Source organism: Patagioenas fasciata, chromosome 2, assembly GCF_037038585.1.
Source record: "Patagioenas fasciata isolate bPatFas1 chromosome 2, bPatFas1.hap1, whole genome shotgun sequence".
NCBI lineage: Eukaryota > Metazoa > Chordata > Aves > Columbiformes > Columbidae > Patagioenas > Patagioenas fasciata.
In genome coordinates, this window is record NC_092521.1 from 106,658,300 (window position 1) to 106,676,486 (window position 18,187).

At 39.9% G+C, this 18,187-nt stretch overlaps 1 protein-coding gene across 9 annotated transcripts in view; it reads left to right on the forward strand.

Annotated features, from left to right (window-relative positions):
- TNS3 (tensin 3) overlaps positions 1-18,187 on the forward strand; it is a 228,108-nt gene that overhangs the window by 45,023 nt on the left and 164,898 nt on the right. For 7 of the 9 annotated variants that reach the window (XR_011737653.1, XM_071804682.1, XM_065829953.2 and 4 more), the window contains exon 2: positions 17,822-17,933. The exons of the other annotated variants lie outside the window; for them this stretch is intronic. Coding sequence is in view for 5 of the 7 variants with exons in the window: in XM_071804682.1 (XP_071660783.1) it covers positions 17,822-17,933 (112 nt within the window). In the remaining 2 variants the exon portion in view is untranslated. The remainder of the gene's footprint in view (positions 1-17,821; positions 17,934-18,187) is intronic. 9 annotated transcript variants of the gene reach the window in all.

Consider the following 18,187-nt stretch of genomic DNA (forward strand, 5'->3'; position numbering starts at 1 on the left):
CCTGCTTTGAGCTTGACTTTTTGCTCTGGGAGGGACTGGAGGGATGTAGTGTGTGTGTGTGTGTATGTGTGTGTATGTGTGTGTATGGAGGGGGAGGTGGTGAACATTCCTGGAGGGGATTAATTTTGAGGTGACTAAAACAGACACTTTGATCCTTTCCATCTGCAGGTTGGCTTGTTTTAGCTTGTTAATATATGGATGGCAAATTCCCTCCTTCCTTTTATGTTTGGAAAATTGCTTATAGCCCACACATGGCTCTGTAATTGGGGAGAGATTTGTTCATTCTTGCCTGCAGGAAGACATTTCTCTGCCGAATTGGAGTTCCATACTAGATAGAGGGAATGCAAGAATAATGTAGATGGGAAGCCGGGCTACGCAACTCTTATTTCAGCTATGATACATGAAGAAATGGCCACTAATCCATCTGTGTTTGCATCTAGAACATGATGTATTCTGTGGGATCGGGGAAGTAAAATTGCTCAGTAGAGCTCTCAACCTCTCCTGTGTCTCAGTGTATAACAGTGTGGCTGCTGGCAGGATGTGGATTCTGCCCCTCTGCTCTCGTGAGACCCCACCTAGAGCACTGCATCCAGCTCTGGAGCACTCAGTACAGGAAAGCCATGGACCTGGTGGAGACAGTCCAGAGCAGGCCACCAAGATGATCAGAGGGCTGGAACACCTCTCTTATGAGGACCGGCTGAGAGACTTGGGGTTGTTCAGCCTGGAGAAGGTTCTAGGGAGACCTTATTGTGGCCTTTCAGTACTTCAGAGGAGCCTATAAGAAAGATGAAGACAGACTTTTTAACTGGGCCTGTTTACATTAGGACAAGTGGTAATGGTTTTAATCTAGAAGAGGGTAGATTCAGGCTAGACGTGAGGAAGAAATTTTTTGCAGTGACTGTGGTAGAATAGTGGCACAGGTTGCTCGGAGAGGTGGTAGATGCCCCATCCCTGGAAACAGTTAAGGCCAGGCTGAATGGGGCTCTGAGATACCTGATCTGGTTGAAGGTGTCCCTGCTCATTGCAGGGGATTGAACTAGATAAGCTTTGAAGGTCCCTTTGAACCCAAACTATTCTGTGAGTCTATGGATACTGTATAGAAGCCTGAGGTTAGGGACGTTTTCTTCATCAGTAATCTGCAGTAGTTAAACACCTTCACAAACATCCTCAGTTTTCTTGTTTATTTCAACTTCAGATATCTTAAATCCAAGTAGAAATGTTTACATATATATATTTAAGTGACCTGAAAGTAGATAAGCCTTTGACATCAAATATGCTCTGTTTCTCAACCAAACTTATTAAAACTTGTTAAACTTGTGTTCTTTTGAATTTGTATGCCCTACCTCCCCTCAACTTGCTCTTTTAAGTCAAGATTTTCCAGAACTATTGATGTTTTCTTCACACTGGATTTTTTCAGAATTCTGCCTGGGTGTTTATCTTTTAGGTAAGATAGCACTGGTCAGTTTGAGAGATTTGATCTCCTACCTCTTCCCCACCCTAGAAGGTGCTTTGGAAAGGTTTCTGTGTGTGCATGTGTTGTCTGGAACTTGTTGTCTCTGTGAGGGTATATTATGCCACAAGTGAAGATTTTACTTCTTGTTCAAGATAGAAAATAGCAGCACATAACAGCAATAAGTTTATAGTATTTATTTAGTGGAATTTTTCCCTGTGTTGCTTATACATCTGCATTTAAAGATTTTTAAGGACTTGCTTTGGCTTGTGGTGTTGCCTTTCTCTCTTTGTTATTTGAAGGTCTCACGGAATTTTGTTCTTAAATGTGATTGGCCAAGAGCTCTGGCCACATTAAAGATGAATAATTTCAGTCTGTCCTCAATTTTGATTAGATGCAACACTAATCCCTCATCTCTCTGCTTTTGTAGTGGGTGGCCCACAGTGGCTGCTTTGGGATCGTAAGGAAAGGGTACAAGGACTCTTCTCACCCGCCTCACAGAGGCCTTTTTAAAAGAAACTGTGGGGGTGGTTTAATCCCGCTGAACTCAAGATGACTTTTTGTCACCCACTGGTGGCTGGGCCTCTGCTAGCAGGAGTTTGTGTATTTGAGGTTGAATTTGAGTAAACCAAGTGAAGCGTATTTTTTTCTGTCTGAAAGGTCTTGCATTTGACCTTCATAGGTGATATGGTAGTGAGTTGCATGAAACAAATCTTAATCTCATTTCAGGAAGCCATGCGTTTGGGGAATACGTCGTGCAAACCAAGAAGCCCATAAAGAGTCCTCTCCTTTCATGGAGAATGCTTCCATGGCCACATTCAGTCACTGAGAGACAGTTAAACACAGCCATCCTCCGAAGAGGCAAAGCAATAAAAAATCTTAGATTTTCTGCGAAATATCAGTATGATAAGATGTTTTATTTAGTCCGAAGGCATCTGTCTACATGTAGGACATGCAAGCAGCAAAAACAAAAAGGGCATCTGTATGTTGTTGTACAGGTATTATACAATTAATATCTTGTGTATATGTGCATGTTTTGCATGGAAAATATTTATTTGTCATGCCTGAGTGTATGGAGTACAGTAGTTCAGGTTACTAAATCCCAGGGTTTGGTTTGGCTTAACTCTAAAAGATTTTATGGCTTATTCTAAGAAGAAAATACTAAGCTCCGCCTTTCATTTGCTTGCAGAATAAGATTTCTTTGTTTAAAAAGATCTGCACTGGTGTTGATGTCTCACTACCTGTTCTGTCAACAGTGAATTTTGATTTTGATTTCTGCAGTTCAAGTTGCCATAATGTGTAAGCACAACATACTGGTGGCTGTGTGGGGGACTGCATGGGGACAAGTTCGAGTCGCATGGACATGTGGTGAACTGTGGCCTGTTAGGTTGCTTGGGGTGATGAAAGAACTGAACTGTTTCTAGAAAGTGAAAAGGTGGAAAATTAATCGTAGCTAGGGGAAGGTGACAACTACAGTCAGTATAGTAATAAACTTTGAATTGAACTTAACTTGAACTGAAGGCTGGTTTGAATGGTTGTTTGGCATTTTGCTTTCCTTTATGTATCATTCTTGTCCCTCTCCCACCTTTTCCCCCCTCCCCCCATTAAACTCAATGCAGAGCTAGACTGGAATAACTTCAGTCCCTGTGGGATCTGAAGCAGGACTGAAATGAAATGTTGAAATCTTGCCTTGATCCTCTGGTAATAATATTGAGAAGCTTTTTCAGATGCTTAGGGAGACATTTTTATTGCTTACTTAACTGTTGTTTGGAGTACAGAGAAGAAATGGATATACATAGAGCACACCCATGTGGCTGTGTAAGGGTTAAATGCTATTTAAAAATTGTTTTAATGGAGGGAAAGAGGTTTCTAATTGTAGTGAAGTATTTTTGGAATTTGCCCTGTCAGTTAGTAATATTTCACTTATTAAAGCAACCCTTTGTTTAAACCAGGCTGACAACAGTTAGTCTGGAGATTTGGCTGGTGGACAAACCAAGGTATGTTCATTCCTCAGCAATTCAACCCATTTTATATGCTGATGTTTCTGAAGTAATGCTTTTAACTTGGAAGAAGGTAATCACATCTGTGAATTCTTTGTGGTTTCTCTGCTGCTAATGGTTGCAGCCTGTAAACAATTTTATTGCCTTAAAGCCTTCTGTATAATGAAAATGAAGAAATAAAACAAGCATACAAGCCCTGGGCTCTTTATAGCTGGAGGCATCAGGTTTGTTTGACAAAATTAAGGGGTTATAAATTTTTGCTCACAGAATGTTAGCAAGAGGTGGTTCTCCTCTCTTGTTCCCTTTCTCTTGTGTATGCTCTTTCTTAGGAAAACAGTATATGTTCTGACTGTGGCTTGGTCAATAAGGCTTTATGTGTTTGTGGAAAAGTGGTCTCATTTGGAAATGGTACATTTGCTGTAAATGGGAGGGAAAGAACTACATTGATATGTAGTGTCAGGTTGAACAACAAAAACAGACTGAAAATTTTACAGCTTTTCCTGCTCTGAACTGCATTATATGAAGAAAATCACTTAATACTAAAAAGCCAACACAAATCTTGAATAGCTGACTGTACTGGTTGTGTACTGGTATTTCTGATTGCTCTTAGTTGCTTGGTTTTGTCAAATGGCTTGGTGCTTGTAAAGAAGCCTACTGTGGCAGATCAAAGATCCTGAAAGAGTAAAACTTCTGACTGTCCTGGCATTTTGAGTGAAATTCACTGAGTGATGAATACCTGCTGACTAATACTGTTGTCTAGACTGAGATTTGGTAGCTTTCTTCTGAAAGCCTACCTCTTCTTCATTAGTAGACATTCAGAAATACACCTCAAGTCGTGAGAAAACAGTATTTGCATTTTCTCTTCACTACATTTATAAAAATACCAGTCTGCAGATCTGGCTTGTCAACAGATCTGGAAACAAACATGTCCAGGCAGTGAAGATACTTCAGAAGTTTTATTTCAGTAGCAATACTGATATACTACATGATGTGCTCTGTAATGATGAAGAACATACTGCAACAACTCAATGTCAGAACCAGGATGAGCCTTTAAAATGAGCATGCTCTCGTCCCACTTTTATTTTGTTGTAAATTCCCATGAAAGTATTTCAGGTATTGGTAAGTGTACCATGGGACTGTTACTCTTGTAAATTACTGTGATCTGGAAATTTGCTTTATTTGAATTATCTGTTCTAGGATTTTTTTTTTTTTCCCTGTGAGGCAGAGGGAATGGTAACTATTCTCATAATGAATTAAGTCCTGTAAGACTGCAAGAAAAGAAATCTAAGCTACAATAAAGTAAAAAGGAAACTGTCATTGTTCTGAGAGAAGGGAGAGAGAACAGAGTACTTTTCCAGTGTACTAATCTGAAAGTACCCATGGTACAGCAGAACAAGAGAATGGAAACTGAAGAACCTTGATGAAGTGACGCTGATGAGATTCAAGAGTATTTGATAAGAAGAGTAAGGGTTTCTGGAACTTCCTGGTCATTAGGAAGAAGAATTTAGGGTTTCAAGTGGATTCTTTGAGCCTTTAAAAAAAGGATTTTGAAAGTCAAAAGTCAAGTTCAATGTATGTTTTAGTGAGTTTGTGTTTACTTTCTGTGCTAAGAGATTTTAGTGCCAGGGAAATAACTAAGATAGTTATTTGGAAATTTAAAGTGAATAGTTATTTTGAGCTACAAGGAAAGGAGCAGGTCAGTTCAGTTCAGTAACAGTTGTGTTTTCTGTAATTGTTTTTCTCAACGTAATAGTTTAACTATTTGTCCTTGGGTGAGTGAGCAGGTTAATCAGCTACAGAGCATGCATTGTATAATAACTTTATAAATGCCTATTGTGTTTGATTTCCATTTCCACAAGAGCTTTAGATCTTGTAGCTGAATATGATCCTTGTGCTTAAGCCCTTTCACATTATCCTGGTTCATTCATATGGCAGAAAGGAATTGAAGTTCCAAGCCTCAGGCCAGTAGCAACAAATATTTTCCTGGCTGGGTAGGAGGAGCACACAGGGCTCACGATTAGTAGCAGCCTGTGCTAGTCAGTGGCTGGAATTGATGTAGTTTGTCAAGATGGCTATTTTCTTCTATTCCTACTAGAGGTTAATGTTTGAATGGGAATAGCTAATCCGAAGGGTGGAAACCATTCAGACAAGCAGGCAAGGGTATTATCCTATCTCTAGGCTCTAATTGAAGTGACTTTGAAAATGGTTACAATAATAAGGATGTAGATAAGGGTCACTTAATTCAGATTTTTGTAGGTATAAGAGTATACAGTTCAGGAGAAATGGGTATAATTATGATGATTAACTTGCTCCAGACAGATTCTTTTACCATAACATGGTATGCTTTGCTGCAGACCCAACATCAGAATGTACATGTGAACTGTATATTATATAATTTTATGCATTTGCTGTGAGTCCCTCTCCCAAATAAAGGCAAAGCTTGAATCTTGACATGTCAAGTGCTTTCTCTTTCTGTATTACAAAGTGTGGCTGCATCCTGTGCTAGCCATGTCTGACAGAACCTGAACAGCCTATTTTTGGTAGTACTGATTCAGGTAGCAGAGTGGGAAGGACGGTTAGAGCTGGAAACAGTGTGAGGATCAGATGAGGAACACTATTTTGCTGTTTGCTGCACTGAGTGATGTATCTGTTGCCATCAGGTTAACTTTGATTCCTCCTCAGCGTTTTTTAAATAGTTGTGCATCAGGAAAATATTGTAGTATGAATGATAGTTTCAACCAGAAAGTTTTGACACTATTGCTTCGTGTTTACTAGTTTGTTTTTGTTTTGTGTGGAGCTCATGTTTTTCAGTAAAAATACAAACCTAACTAGTACTAGCCTTTGCTCTCTGAGTTTCCTCTGATTTGCCTGTTAGAGCTTAACGTGAGTGTGAACTCTACAATATCATCTGTGGTTAGTAGCAATAAGGGAATATTATTGAGACTTTCTGATTTAGCATACTGTTATCACCTGATAAACACTTTAAGAGATGTGTTCAGAGTGGTCAGTACAACTAATCTTGTAATATCAGAGGAAAATCAATAGAAGGTATACAGAATCTATGGTTGCAAGTAGATGTTTCCATCAACTTGTGTTCCCATAGACTCCTCTTACAAGACCACACAGGAATACCAGGAAAAATACAAAATAAATGGCTAACCACAAATTGTCTGCTGTCCGATGAGAGTAAGGAAATTACATCCTGGAGCAGGATTGTTGAGTGAACATTTCTGATTTTTGGAATAGCACTTAGATTATCCTATAAAAAAGTTCATGTGTAAGTCTTCTGTATTATTAATTTGGTTCTGTTTCTTGAAAATGGTTGATTTAACTTGATGGAAAAACATGGCAAAGTCTCAGTAAAATAGCAGCAAAAAAGTGAAACGCGATCTTATGAAAGAAGCAAAGTTCTACCCAAAAGTGCACAGTGAAGATTTCTATGTCCACACTGGATTCTCACCCACTTCTTAAATTACTGTATACAAAATTTTGTAAGCTGAAAATTTTGGATCCTGAGGATTAATGGAATGCAGAAAATGGGCCCATTTTAAGTTTTTATATGAAAGATATTGTTTTACTTATCTTTGTAAAATGCGAAAACAGTTAAGGATGTAATTCCAGTCATACACACACACACAGAGTGATTTTTTTTTCCTGTATGAGTTACTGTTGATGCTACAAATGGTAACCTGTATGGAATTGCATGTTTAAATAGAGCTCTTTATATACTGAACCAGGAGTGGAATAAATTAAAGTATGTGCTTTTGGGTAAGAAGTATAGGTGTTGAGTGAAGATGTTCTGACCACAGATGTTGGTCTTTTCTCTGTTCCCTGCTTAGTGTAACTGGCCTTTCAAAGTACAGTGGCCAGACTTCACACAGTCATTAATACTGTCTGTGTTCGTAGATCCCAAGAGCCGCACTGTTGAAGTAGTCAAATAAGGATGTGTGTGGGGAGAGGAGGAAACTGAACTGATGGTGCTATTTTTCTGCCTTACTGAATCACCTTTAATGAGATTTTCCTGCACAGTTGGGAAGCATGTTGTTTTCTACTTGAAGATGCGAGATAGTGATGTTACGGAAGGCAGATGACGACTGATGACTGATACTTTCCTGATATGTGCAGTTCCAGTGTGCATGCTTCCTTAGTGCTGCAACTGCGAAATGAACATGTATGTAAAGTGTACAACTATCAGCTTAGAATCATAGAATCATTTTGGTTGGAAGAGACCCTCAAGATCATAGAGTCCAACCACAACCTAACTCTAGCCCTAAACCATGTCCCTAAAAACCTCATCTACACGTCTTTTAAACACCTCCAGGGATGGTGATGCCACTACTTCCCTGGGCAGCCTGTTCCAATGCCTGACAACTCTTTACTTAAATAAATTTTTCCTCATATCCAATCTGAACCTGCTCTGGTGCAACGTGAGGCCATTTCCTCTTGTCCTATCATTTGCTGCTTGGGAGAAGAATCCAATACCTTCCATGCTACAACCTCCTTTCAGGTAGTTGTAGAAAGTGTTAAGGTCTCCCCTAAGCTTGCTTACCTCTGTATTTCTAGCCTGGATACTGACTTTCTCTGGAGGATTGGGGGGAAAAGAAGATATGTCTGAAAGGTAGCAGTGTTGACAACAGAGTGCCTGCATGAACTTGAAGTGCTAAATTGAGTATGTATTGGTGTAGCATACCTACCTCAAGCAGGATTGTAAGGGTAAGAGGGAAGGCTCAAGCTGTGTAGCAAAATTAGCCTATATGAAATTGCTAAAGTTGTTCACTGCATTAGTATTAATAATATTTCTTCCATTTTTCAGCAAGTGATTTACTGATGTGCATCTTTCATCCCTTTCAGCTGTTTGTCCTGGTCAGTCTTCTGGCACACAGCTGCTGCCATCCGTCCTTGTTCTAGCCTGACTCTGACCTCTTATTTTGCTTCTGCTCTCCCTTTCTCCACTTGTTTTGAAGATCTTGATGACTGTCCTGTGTGGTGTGTTTTTGTTTTGTTTTTAAATAGCTTGTTCTTTCTTATTACACCAGAAATTATTTATTATGAGACATACAGCTCTTGGTAGCTCTTTGGTATGTGGCCTTGTAACTAACTGCATCATGTTGCAGGAGCGTTAGATTGTGCATGGCTGCAGTCCTTCTTGGATTTGCTGCTTTTGTAAACAGGTTCATTAGGGACTACTGAGACAGAGAGAGTAAATACATGTAGGAGCATATGCTTTGCTTGTCGTTTTTTGTGTACCTGCAAGAATTCGTGTGCTGTGAGAAGGAATTTGATTAGAGATTCTAGGTAAATATGATTTAAAAAAAAAAGCATTTCAAGGGTAGACACCTGATGTCTCTGAATTTTTACTTTTGTAATACCCTTCAACATTTTTTTTCCTGTGACCTAAAGATAAACCAGGTATATTCAGAAGCAGCTCTTTTCTCTGTTATTAAAAGATGTGAATTCTAGTCTTCAGATGTCTAGCTCTCAATATGTGGGAGTTTCAGTCTTCTTATAATAAAAGCAGTGTTGTAACCTCAGAGATGTCAAGGCCAGTTCATTTAACAAAAAAAGAAAAAAGCCATTGACAAACACTGAGCTTTCATGATGCACATAGTCCTTTGCTGCTTTCAGACGTTTCCTTTGTACAGTATTTTCCCACACAGAACAAAGTGTTGGTTTGCCAATGAGATGAGGATGAAAAAGACAAGTTTTCCAGTGTCTGAAGTAGCAATTGTCTTAATGGACTTTCCATCTGTCTCCTAATTGCTTTTCTACCAATACAGATTCATGTGCAGTGGAGAAATGAAGGTGTTGAAACAAAAATGCAAAGAACCGATGAAATAGAAAAATGTGAGAGCTGCTGCTGTTTTACATTACAAGTGAGGAGTGACCACAGGCCCCCTGTTTTTTCCTGCTAAGAGGAGAGGGGGTGAACCACCGCTCTCTACAGGTGACTGATTTTTGGGGATAATTGGATGAAGGGGAGTAGAGAGGATTTGGTTGGAGAAGGGCAGCCGCCTTACCTCTCTCCAACAGGTGTGCTGCTCTGCCTGCATCCTCCTGGAAGAGGTCTTGGGGCTGCTCATGGGCATACTTTCAGACCCCCTTGGGTCCTCTAGGTGGACCTGGACCTATTGTTTTATTGGCTGAAGTCTCGGCCAGATCACAAGTGGAAAGACTTGAAACTGTCTGGCGAAATAGCAAATACAGAAAGGTTCCTAAATGTTCTTTAAAGTTTGATGTTGCTAACCCCGAACTTTAAAGTGGGGAGAGAGATTTATCTGATGATCAGTCTATTCCAAACACTTTACTCTCTTACATTACCTTGGTATCCTGTGGAAATCATCTTTCAAAGAAAGCTGATACTGTTTTGTCTCAAGAATTTAAACCTTCTAGAAGAGCACATGCAGTTGATGATCTAGATGAAGGACCTCCTCAGGTGAACTGTTTACAGATGACAGATATAACTATATGTAAGCATGAAAGAATGGTACATGAGGCATAGGTCCTGTCTCTTGTTAGAGAACAGCTAAGTTGCCATTATGTTCAGCCATGGCTCCCTCCAGGTGGGTCACTTGGTAGGGCAGCTGAGGCTGCAGACCTCCTGTTCCAGGACCTTGTGGAAGACTAGGTAGTGCTGCTGTTTCCTTATTGCATCTTGCACTACCTTGTATCCCTCTGGCTTTTAACTTTTTAGTTCAGAGCTGTGAGATAGCTGAGATGAAAAACTTTGTGTGTGAGAACCAGTACAACTTTCCTATTCTGTAACACTTTCAGCTCATGACCAATGTGTTTTTTTCTGGCAGCTGGAATTATGTACAGCTGTACCTGACAATCTAGATCTAGGGACCCAAGTGCTAGGCTGTGTGAGTTAAATAGGATGTGGAGCAAATGTTCCCAGCATGTATAAAAGCATGTGGTAAGGAGAGCATGTCCAGAAAGAGATGACCAAAATGGCCAAGCAGATGGAACAGCTGCTTTTTGGGAAGAGAGTGAAAACACCGGGACTCTTTGTTTTGGAAAATGAAAAGTTTGGGGGGAATATGATCAAGGTTTTACAGAAACATAAAGATGATGGGTAGATTGAACTAGGCAGAACTAGTCATGCAGTTCCACAGCACAGAAACTAAGAAGTGTCAGATGTTTTAAAATGAACAAATGAAGTTACTTTAAATAAGGGGCACTGTGACCTTTTGGAACTTGCTGCTGCAGAAGATTGTGGGGCAGACAGTACCAGCACCCACTTTTAAAAAGGGTAGAAAGGAGGACCCTGGAAACTACTAACCTGTCAGCCTCACATCTGTGCTTGGGAAGATGGTGGAACAGATTTTCCTAGAAGCTATGCTAAGGCACATGGAGGACAGGGAGGTGATTTGGGACAGCCAGTGTGGCTTCATCCAGGGCAAGTCCTGCTTGACCAACCTAGTGGACTTCTGTGACAGAGTGACTATACCAGTGGGCAGAGGAACAGCTACAGATGTCATCTGTCTGGACTTTGTATAGCCTTTGACATGGTCCCCCACAACATCCTTCCCTCTAAATTGGAGAGGTATGGATTTGATGGGTGGGCTGTTGGGTGGATGAGGAACTGGCTGGATGATCACACCCAGAGAGTAGTGGTCAATGGCACAATGTCTCAATGGACACCAGTAACAAGTGGTGTCTCTCAGGGGTCTGTACTAGGACCAGTACTGTTTAATATCTTCATCAATGACATAGACAGTGAGGTTGAGTGCACCCTCAGCAGGTTTGTGGATGACACCATGCTGAGTGGTGCAGTTGACAGGCCTGAGGGATGGGATGCAATCCAGAGATGGCACATGAGTTGAGGCAACCCCCAGTATCAATACAGGTTGGGGGATGAAGGAATTGGGAGCAACCCTGTGGAGAAGGACTTGGATACTGGTGGATGAGAGACCGGACATGAGCCAGCAACGTGCACTTACCACCCAAGATATGATTTGCCCTCTGGGTTGCATCAGAAGGAGCGTGGCTAGCAGGTGGAGGGAGGTGATTCTGCCTCTCTGTTCTGGTTGTGCACCACCTGGAGCACTGCATCCAGCTCTGGACCCCTCAGTACAGGAAAGCCATGGACCTGGTGGAGACAGTCCAGAGGAGGCCACCAGAGGGCTGGAACACCTCTCCTGTGAGGACAGGCTGAGAGAGTTGGGGTTGTTCAACCTGGAGAAGTGAAGGTTCTAGGGAGACCTTATTGTGGCCTTTCAGTACTTCAGAGGAGCCTATAAGAAAGATGAAGACAGACTTTTTAGCTGGGCCTGTTTACATTAGGACGAGTGGTAATGGCTTTAATCTAGAAGAGGGTAGATTCAGGCTAGACGTGAGGAAGAAATTTTTTGCAGTGACTGTGGTAAAATAGTGGCACAGGTTGCCCAGAGAGGTGGTAGATGCCCTGTCCCTGGAGACATTCAAGGCCAGGCCGGATGGGGCTCTGAGAAACCTGATCTGGTTGAAGATGTCCCTGCTCATTGCAGGGAATTGGACTAGATGATCTTTGAAGGTCCCTTCCAACCCAAACTGTTCTATGGTTGTATGATTCTACGTTCAAAGCAGAGTTTGACAAAACTAGTGGAAAAGAGGTCCATTAGTAAATACTAAGAGGATGTGTCAGGGGTGGAACTTCCAGCATCCCTGGTACAGCAGGAGTGCAGAAGGGGCAGGGCTGGCTTGTTCTGTTTGAATAGTATCTCTCTTTGACACAGCTATGAAGTGCTTGGGTGGGCGAAATGAATGTTGTGCTGAACCATTAAGGGATACCTTATGTTTTGACATGCATTTTCACAATTGGCTTTTGATGCGCTGAGTAAACCTTGAGCGTACATGCTTTGCACATCTCTGACCTTTTTCTTTAAATCTATTTAAGTCCTGTAAGGTTATTTGGACAGAAACTTCCTTTTTAGTTTTGTTCTGGAAAAGTGTATACTTTTCAGACTCTGGTACCTAGGCAGAGTTTCTTAGTAAAAAAAAATGAAGACTTCAGATTTCTTTTGTCTGAGAGACTGCAAAGACATTTGCTGCTTAAAATTATAGCACCAAATATTTTAAATAAGGGAAAAAATACTCTTTTTCTGCTATTTTCTGTTGTTCTTTTGCCCCTTATGCTTATGCGGTAAGGCCAAATCATAGGTTGTTTTTCCTCTCGACATGAAGTTTACTCAGCTGGTTTAATGAGACATTTTTTTCCTCACCAGCATCTCCATGTGCCCTTACTTGAGTCACAGGTTAGGAGCGGACTCCACTGGGAAGGGTATTATCAGCTGTACCTAATTCCTAATTCAAGTCTCTCTTCTCTAGCTTGGGTTGTTTGTCTCTCTTTCTGTGAAATGCATTGAATGAGTGGGGAGTAAATGGGGTGTTTAACAAATACTCTCTTGTCTTTGTAATCCATATGAAGTTATTTGGTAACAGTACCTGGTAGTGACAGTAGTATTAGTAGCTGTTTGTGTATGTTTTACTGTGTGTGTGTGTGTAAACATATATATGTGCTGTGTCTGTGACTGTAGATATAAACTCTGAATGTGAGTGAAACATCCAGAAATGCCTTATTGCAGTCTGTAAAAATATTCCTCCCCCCCCATCTTGTATTCTTGTCATGTAGCACGGGCTCTGTAAAATTAATGCATTCACTGATGGTAGTTGTATATGCACTTAAATGTATGTGATATGTTCAGTTACTGCCATTTTGATAGAATACTGAGCTGTTTTTGAAGCAATAGTATGTTTTCCAAGAAATTATTCTCACAGAGAATCTCATGTGTTATGGTGTTTGCTGTTTCTGTAAAATTCTTCATTGTATATTCATAGAATCATGGAATAGTTTGGGTTCAAAGGACCTTCAAAGGTCATCTAGTCCAACCCTCGTGCAATGGGCAGGGTACATCTTCAACCAAATCAGGTTTCTCAGAGCCCTATCCAGCCTGGCAGTGAATATCTCCAGGCATGGGGCATCTACCACCTCTCCGGGCAACCTGTGCCAGTATTTTACTATCTTTTCCTTGTGTGAAACTTCTGATATAATAATTTTTCATTGTCACAAAAAGGTTCTCATCAGCCCTGTTCTAAAAGCCATTTTGGAGGCTAGATGGATAATATCCAGTTATTTGACCTGTATGGCATCGTAGGCACTCTTAAATATTTTTTTTTGAAAGTGAAACCTGCACCAAACATGGAAGCCTGCTTTAGGAGTAGGAGAGTTAAAAGTGTTGTTTACTACAGGGAGGGAAGAGAAAAGCTCTCAACTATTTTGTATTTTCAGTAATACTAACTGTTGTATCCTGGGTGTTCCTGTCTCATCAGTATTCACTTCAGGCACGTTAGTTACAGGGAGTTGCAGATAACCTGATGGGTTTTAATGTTTGATTTCTTTAAGTAACTGTGGAGAAATCATGAGACTTTTGCTGTGCAGGCTTCTCATAAGAGATGGGAGAAGAGGAAGTAGAAAGGGGTGGAAATAGTGATGAGCAAGCTTAACAGGAAGCATAAAAGGGGGTGAGTTTTCTGGCATTCCCCTCAGCTAGCTGTGCTTTTTTTCCTTAGTCATATGATTAATTTTTGTAGCAATCTTACAGAAGTAGGTATAGGGCTTCGTTTTGCAAAGCTTTTTTTAACTGGGGTTCAGCTTTTTCATGAAGAGTGCTTTCAGTCATCCCATACTTCAACTTTCTTTGGACATCCCCATGGGCATTTCCCTAGCCCATAAAAGGTGGTGAAATACCCATTCTGCTAATATGTTGCTATCCCTTCCCTCCTGTGTATTTAAAATAATAGTCGTAAGTGTAATATATGCTAGTGAATTTAAAGCTATCTTAGAGAGTAAAAGAATGTTACAAAGAGAGTCCCAGGAAATAACTGTATTGATTGGTACGTTATTTAGAGAGAGGATGGGGAAAGGGATTATACTTGCATGACCATGGATGCGAAGTGAACAAAACTTATCTTTGCTTTAGATTATTTTGCTGCTGTCCTAAGAGAGTTTTTATGAGCCACGTAAAATTCATCAGGAGTAGAGTCTGACACTGGGAGAGTTTATGGGGCTTTAAACATACATTTATAATTTGCTCTTAGCTGGAATATATGACATGGTTTATTACGAGTTTTGGAGACACAGAAATAACATGCAGGTTTTGGCTTTTTTTTTTTTTCCTTTTCTCCACATAGAGTAGCATCTGGACTAAATGGTTTAATTTTAAAAGTCTAATTATTTTTGTTCAGACTTGTCTAAGTATAATTTATAGTTTACTCACTGCTCAGATCACTTTGGAGGAAATCAGCTCTGTAGAAGTAATAAATAGTTAAGTTTTTATTTTTATTTCAGTTGAGCATGTATGTGTGTGAATATAGTTATACACTTTTCTTGCTAATTAGTTACACAGGTTTATTTTCACAATATTTGCTTGATTCTTTGATAGAAGATCTAAGCCCTGTGACTATCTTTTTAAAGAATGAACCAATATATTGCTACGTAATGAAAATGGTCAGCCTTGAGGGTTTTAAAATAATGATAGCTGAACGGGTCCATGTAGGTCTTTGCGTAGTCTGCTCAGTCTGCTGTGTTACATTGATGCAAGTCTGGGATAAACTTTCAGCTTCATTAGATTTCTGTGTGCCATAGGAACCAGAGCATAGCCAAAATATTTCCTTGTGTGGTAAGTAAAAGAGAGTTTCATAATGGTAGCAGTTGAGACCAGACATAATCATAGCCTCTTCCTCCAGCAAAAACTCACTGTTTTCTTCCGATTTTTACTCCTAACAATTACATGCAGTTTAGATTCTGTAGCACTGCTTGCTGCCAGCCATGGTTGCTTTCCTTTTTTTTTTTTTCCTTTCTCTCGCTCTCTCTTTTTTTTTTTTTTTCCTTTCCCTTTGGCATCTTCGTTAGTGGAGAACCACAAAAGCTGTATCAGGTGACAACAAAGAAACCTTGGTCTAGGCTTCTCTAGATTTCACAGTAGATTGTGCAGAGTTCTTTTATAAATGGCTATGAGTACTGAATCTCCTAAATGAACTGTTTAACTGAATTGCTTGGAGAGTCCATGGGAACATACTAAAAATCAGCAACAGGGAGCAAAAAATACACTTTAAAAAAAAATTCAGGTGCAAAGACTGCATTGCAAAATATTTTCAAAATGCCACAGAGGAAAATTATTTGATGTTTAGATTGCAAATGAAATGGACAGATTGACTAGTTGATCAATTAATGTCAAGAACTACTAACACTAAACTCCAGGATTTAAACAGTGAGTTCTTGGGACAGTTGCCTTGCTTTGGAACAGTGCAAGCATCAAAGCTTGTGAGGAAGTGTTTGGGAGGCAGGAAATATGGAGAAGCAGGCCTAGATACAGAATAAACTTTCTGTGATGTTTATCCATTAATTTCTTCAGAACTACAAGCTCTGCAAAACTGTCCTTTTCCCAGGAAGTTGTATCCATGTCCTGTAAACTTCACCTGCAGAGAAAGAGTGGGTAAAATCTAAAATGGGAAATCTGTTTGTTTTTATTTTGTTTGTTTGTTTGTTTTAGTCTATATATCTACAGCGTGGAGGAATCAGATTAGTGAAGTTACCTGGATGTAATAACACTTTTCCTTTTTCCTTGACCTCTGTCTCTTCAAAAGCATCTCCCATATTTTCAAATGCATAAAAAAGCAGTGATGACAGAGACTTTTCAGAAATAGTAAATTCTATCTGTTTGCCATCAAGCATGTTCCTACATAAAACTGGATTTCAACTCTTCTTTTCCTGTATGGTTTACTTTTAATATAAATCATGATTCTGACAACATCTTTTGATATAACCTGGAATAACATGATGCAAATGTCAGCAGAGGGGAATATAGGGTAGTGTGTGACTTCAGCTCCTACAGTGGTTGATCGAAGTGTCTAACAAAGCATTGTCATTACAATTCAAATTAATTTCTCAAGTATTTCATTCCCTGCTTCACCCTTTTGAGGATGTGGACTATTCTACTATTTCTCTTCACTAACTTCTACTGATTAATACACTTTACTAGTGGAAAGATTTTCCTGAGAAGTCTAGCCTGAATTTTATTCCTTCAGCCTAAGTAATATCTACTGTGGTGTTTATGGAAGTGTGTTAATTATCTTGGCTTTACACTGTGGTTAAGACCAACGATGTTTTCTGAAGCTGTTCTTAAGACCAGGCTGACTGTACATCCCCACTGGTGACCCTGGCATCTGAGCACTCAGGCCTGTGCAGGGTAATCAGTTGCTGCCATTTGTGTTCCTTGGGGCTCCTTTGCAGTACTGAAGTTAAGGACAGTAGGGTGCAAATATGGAAGGAAAATGAGGAATGTGAAAACTCATTTGGGGATATTAAAGGTCTGGTTTTTGAATAGGTAACTGTTATTTCAAAAAAATCTGCCAGTGAAAGTGAAGGTTGTTGTACCCTTCCAGAGGAGGTACTGCCTCTGTCATAGGCTTTTGGTAGTCCCCTCTGTACTGTTACCTAAATGTTTCCAAAGTTAAAGAAGCCATATAATATCCATCATATATATGGTATTGACTTCTGTAGTTCTGTCCCCAATTAGAAAGGTCATTATTGCCTTATATTTTAACACGTTATTTCAGTTACTGTGACATACTGTGAGAATAACGTTACTTTAAACTAGGGTGCTTTTTGTACGCAGGAAAGAAGCAAAAGTGATTTTAAAGTTAGAAATCTGTGCCAAAGTCAGCTTGCATGTCTGCTTAGATATAAAGAAGAAAATCTTCATTGTGAGGGTGGTGAGGCACTGGAACAAGCTGCCCAGAGAAGCTATGCATGCCCCATCCCTGAAAGTGTTTGAGGTCAAGCTGGGTGGGACTTTGGGCAACCTGGTCTAGTGGTAATCCCTATGGCGGGGGATTGGAACTAGATGATCTTTAAGGTCCCTTCCAACCCAAACTATTCTATGAGGATTCTTTTCATTTATTAAATGAAAAGCCCAAGCTGTCCTCTGCACCAGATGAGTTAAATTTGCTACTGTGATAGAGCATTACTTGCATTAGTTTTAACTGGTTTAAGCTGAACCAATGCAAGTTTTTATTGTAGATAAGACCATAGGTCAGAAGACTGTTAATTCATATCCTGGAGATTATTCTGTATTTCCTCTTAAAAGATAGGTCCTAGAGTCAATTAGGAAGTTACGATATAAAATGTCTTGCTATGTCGTGTGTTCATATGCCGGAGGTTCCTTATACTCTGTTGCTTCCAACAGCGGAAAGGTCATGCTATTGAATAAGAGTGAGGATGAGAGAGCGCTTTGACATACTACTGACACACTACTGTTAAATTTAATTTAAAATTGTCTGTATGTGACTCAAAAGCTGAGGGAAGGTCTGATGTTATTGCCTTTGCTTCCAGCCTCAAGAAACAGCTTCAAGGTCTCACACGTTCAAAAACAAGTCTTTTAAGAAATCCAAAATTTGTGGAATCTGCAAACAAGTAATTGATAGCCAAGGCATTTCCTGCAGAGGTGAGTAACGTATGGCATGCTGTTTGCTTTCTTGCTGTGTAAAGGAAATTAATTTTATATTAGTGTTTAAGTTTCTAGGAATCCATGTTTCTGGAATTCCCCTTAGACTAAGTGTAAGTGTTACCTTGGTTTCTTTCTTTCCTTTGTACAATAATGTTCCCTGCTTTTGTGGGGGAGTGGGGTTTTGTAGGAGGTAATTGGACTTGTATAATGATGTACTTTTATTACTTAGCAATTCAAGCAGGTTCCAGAAT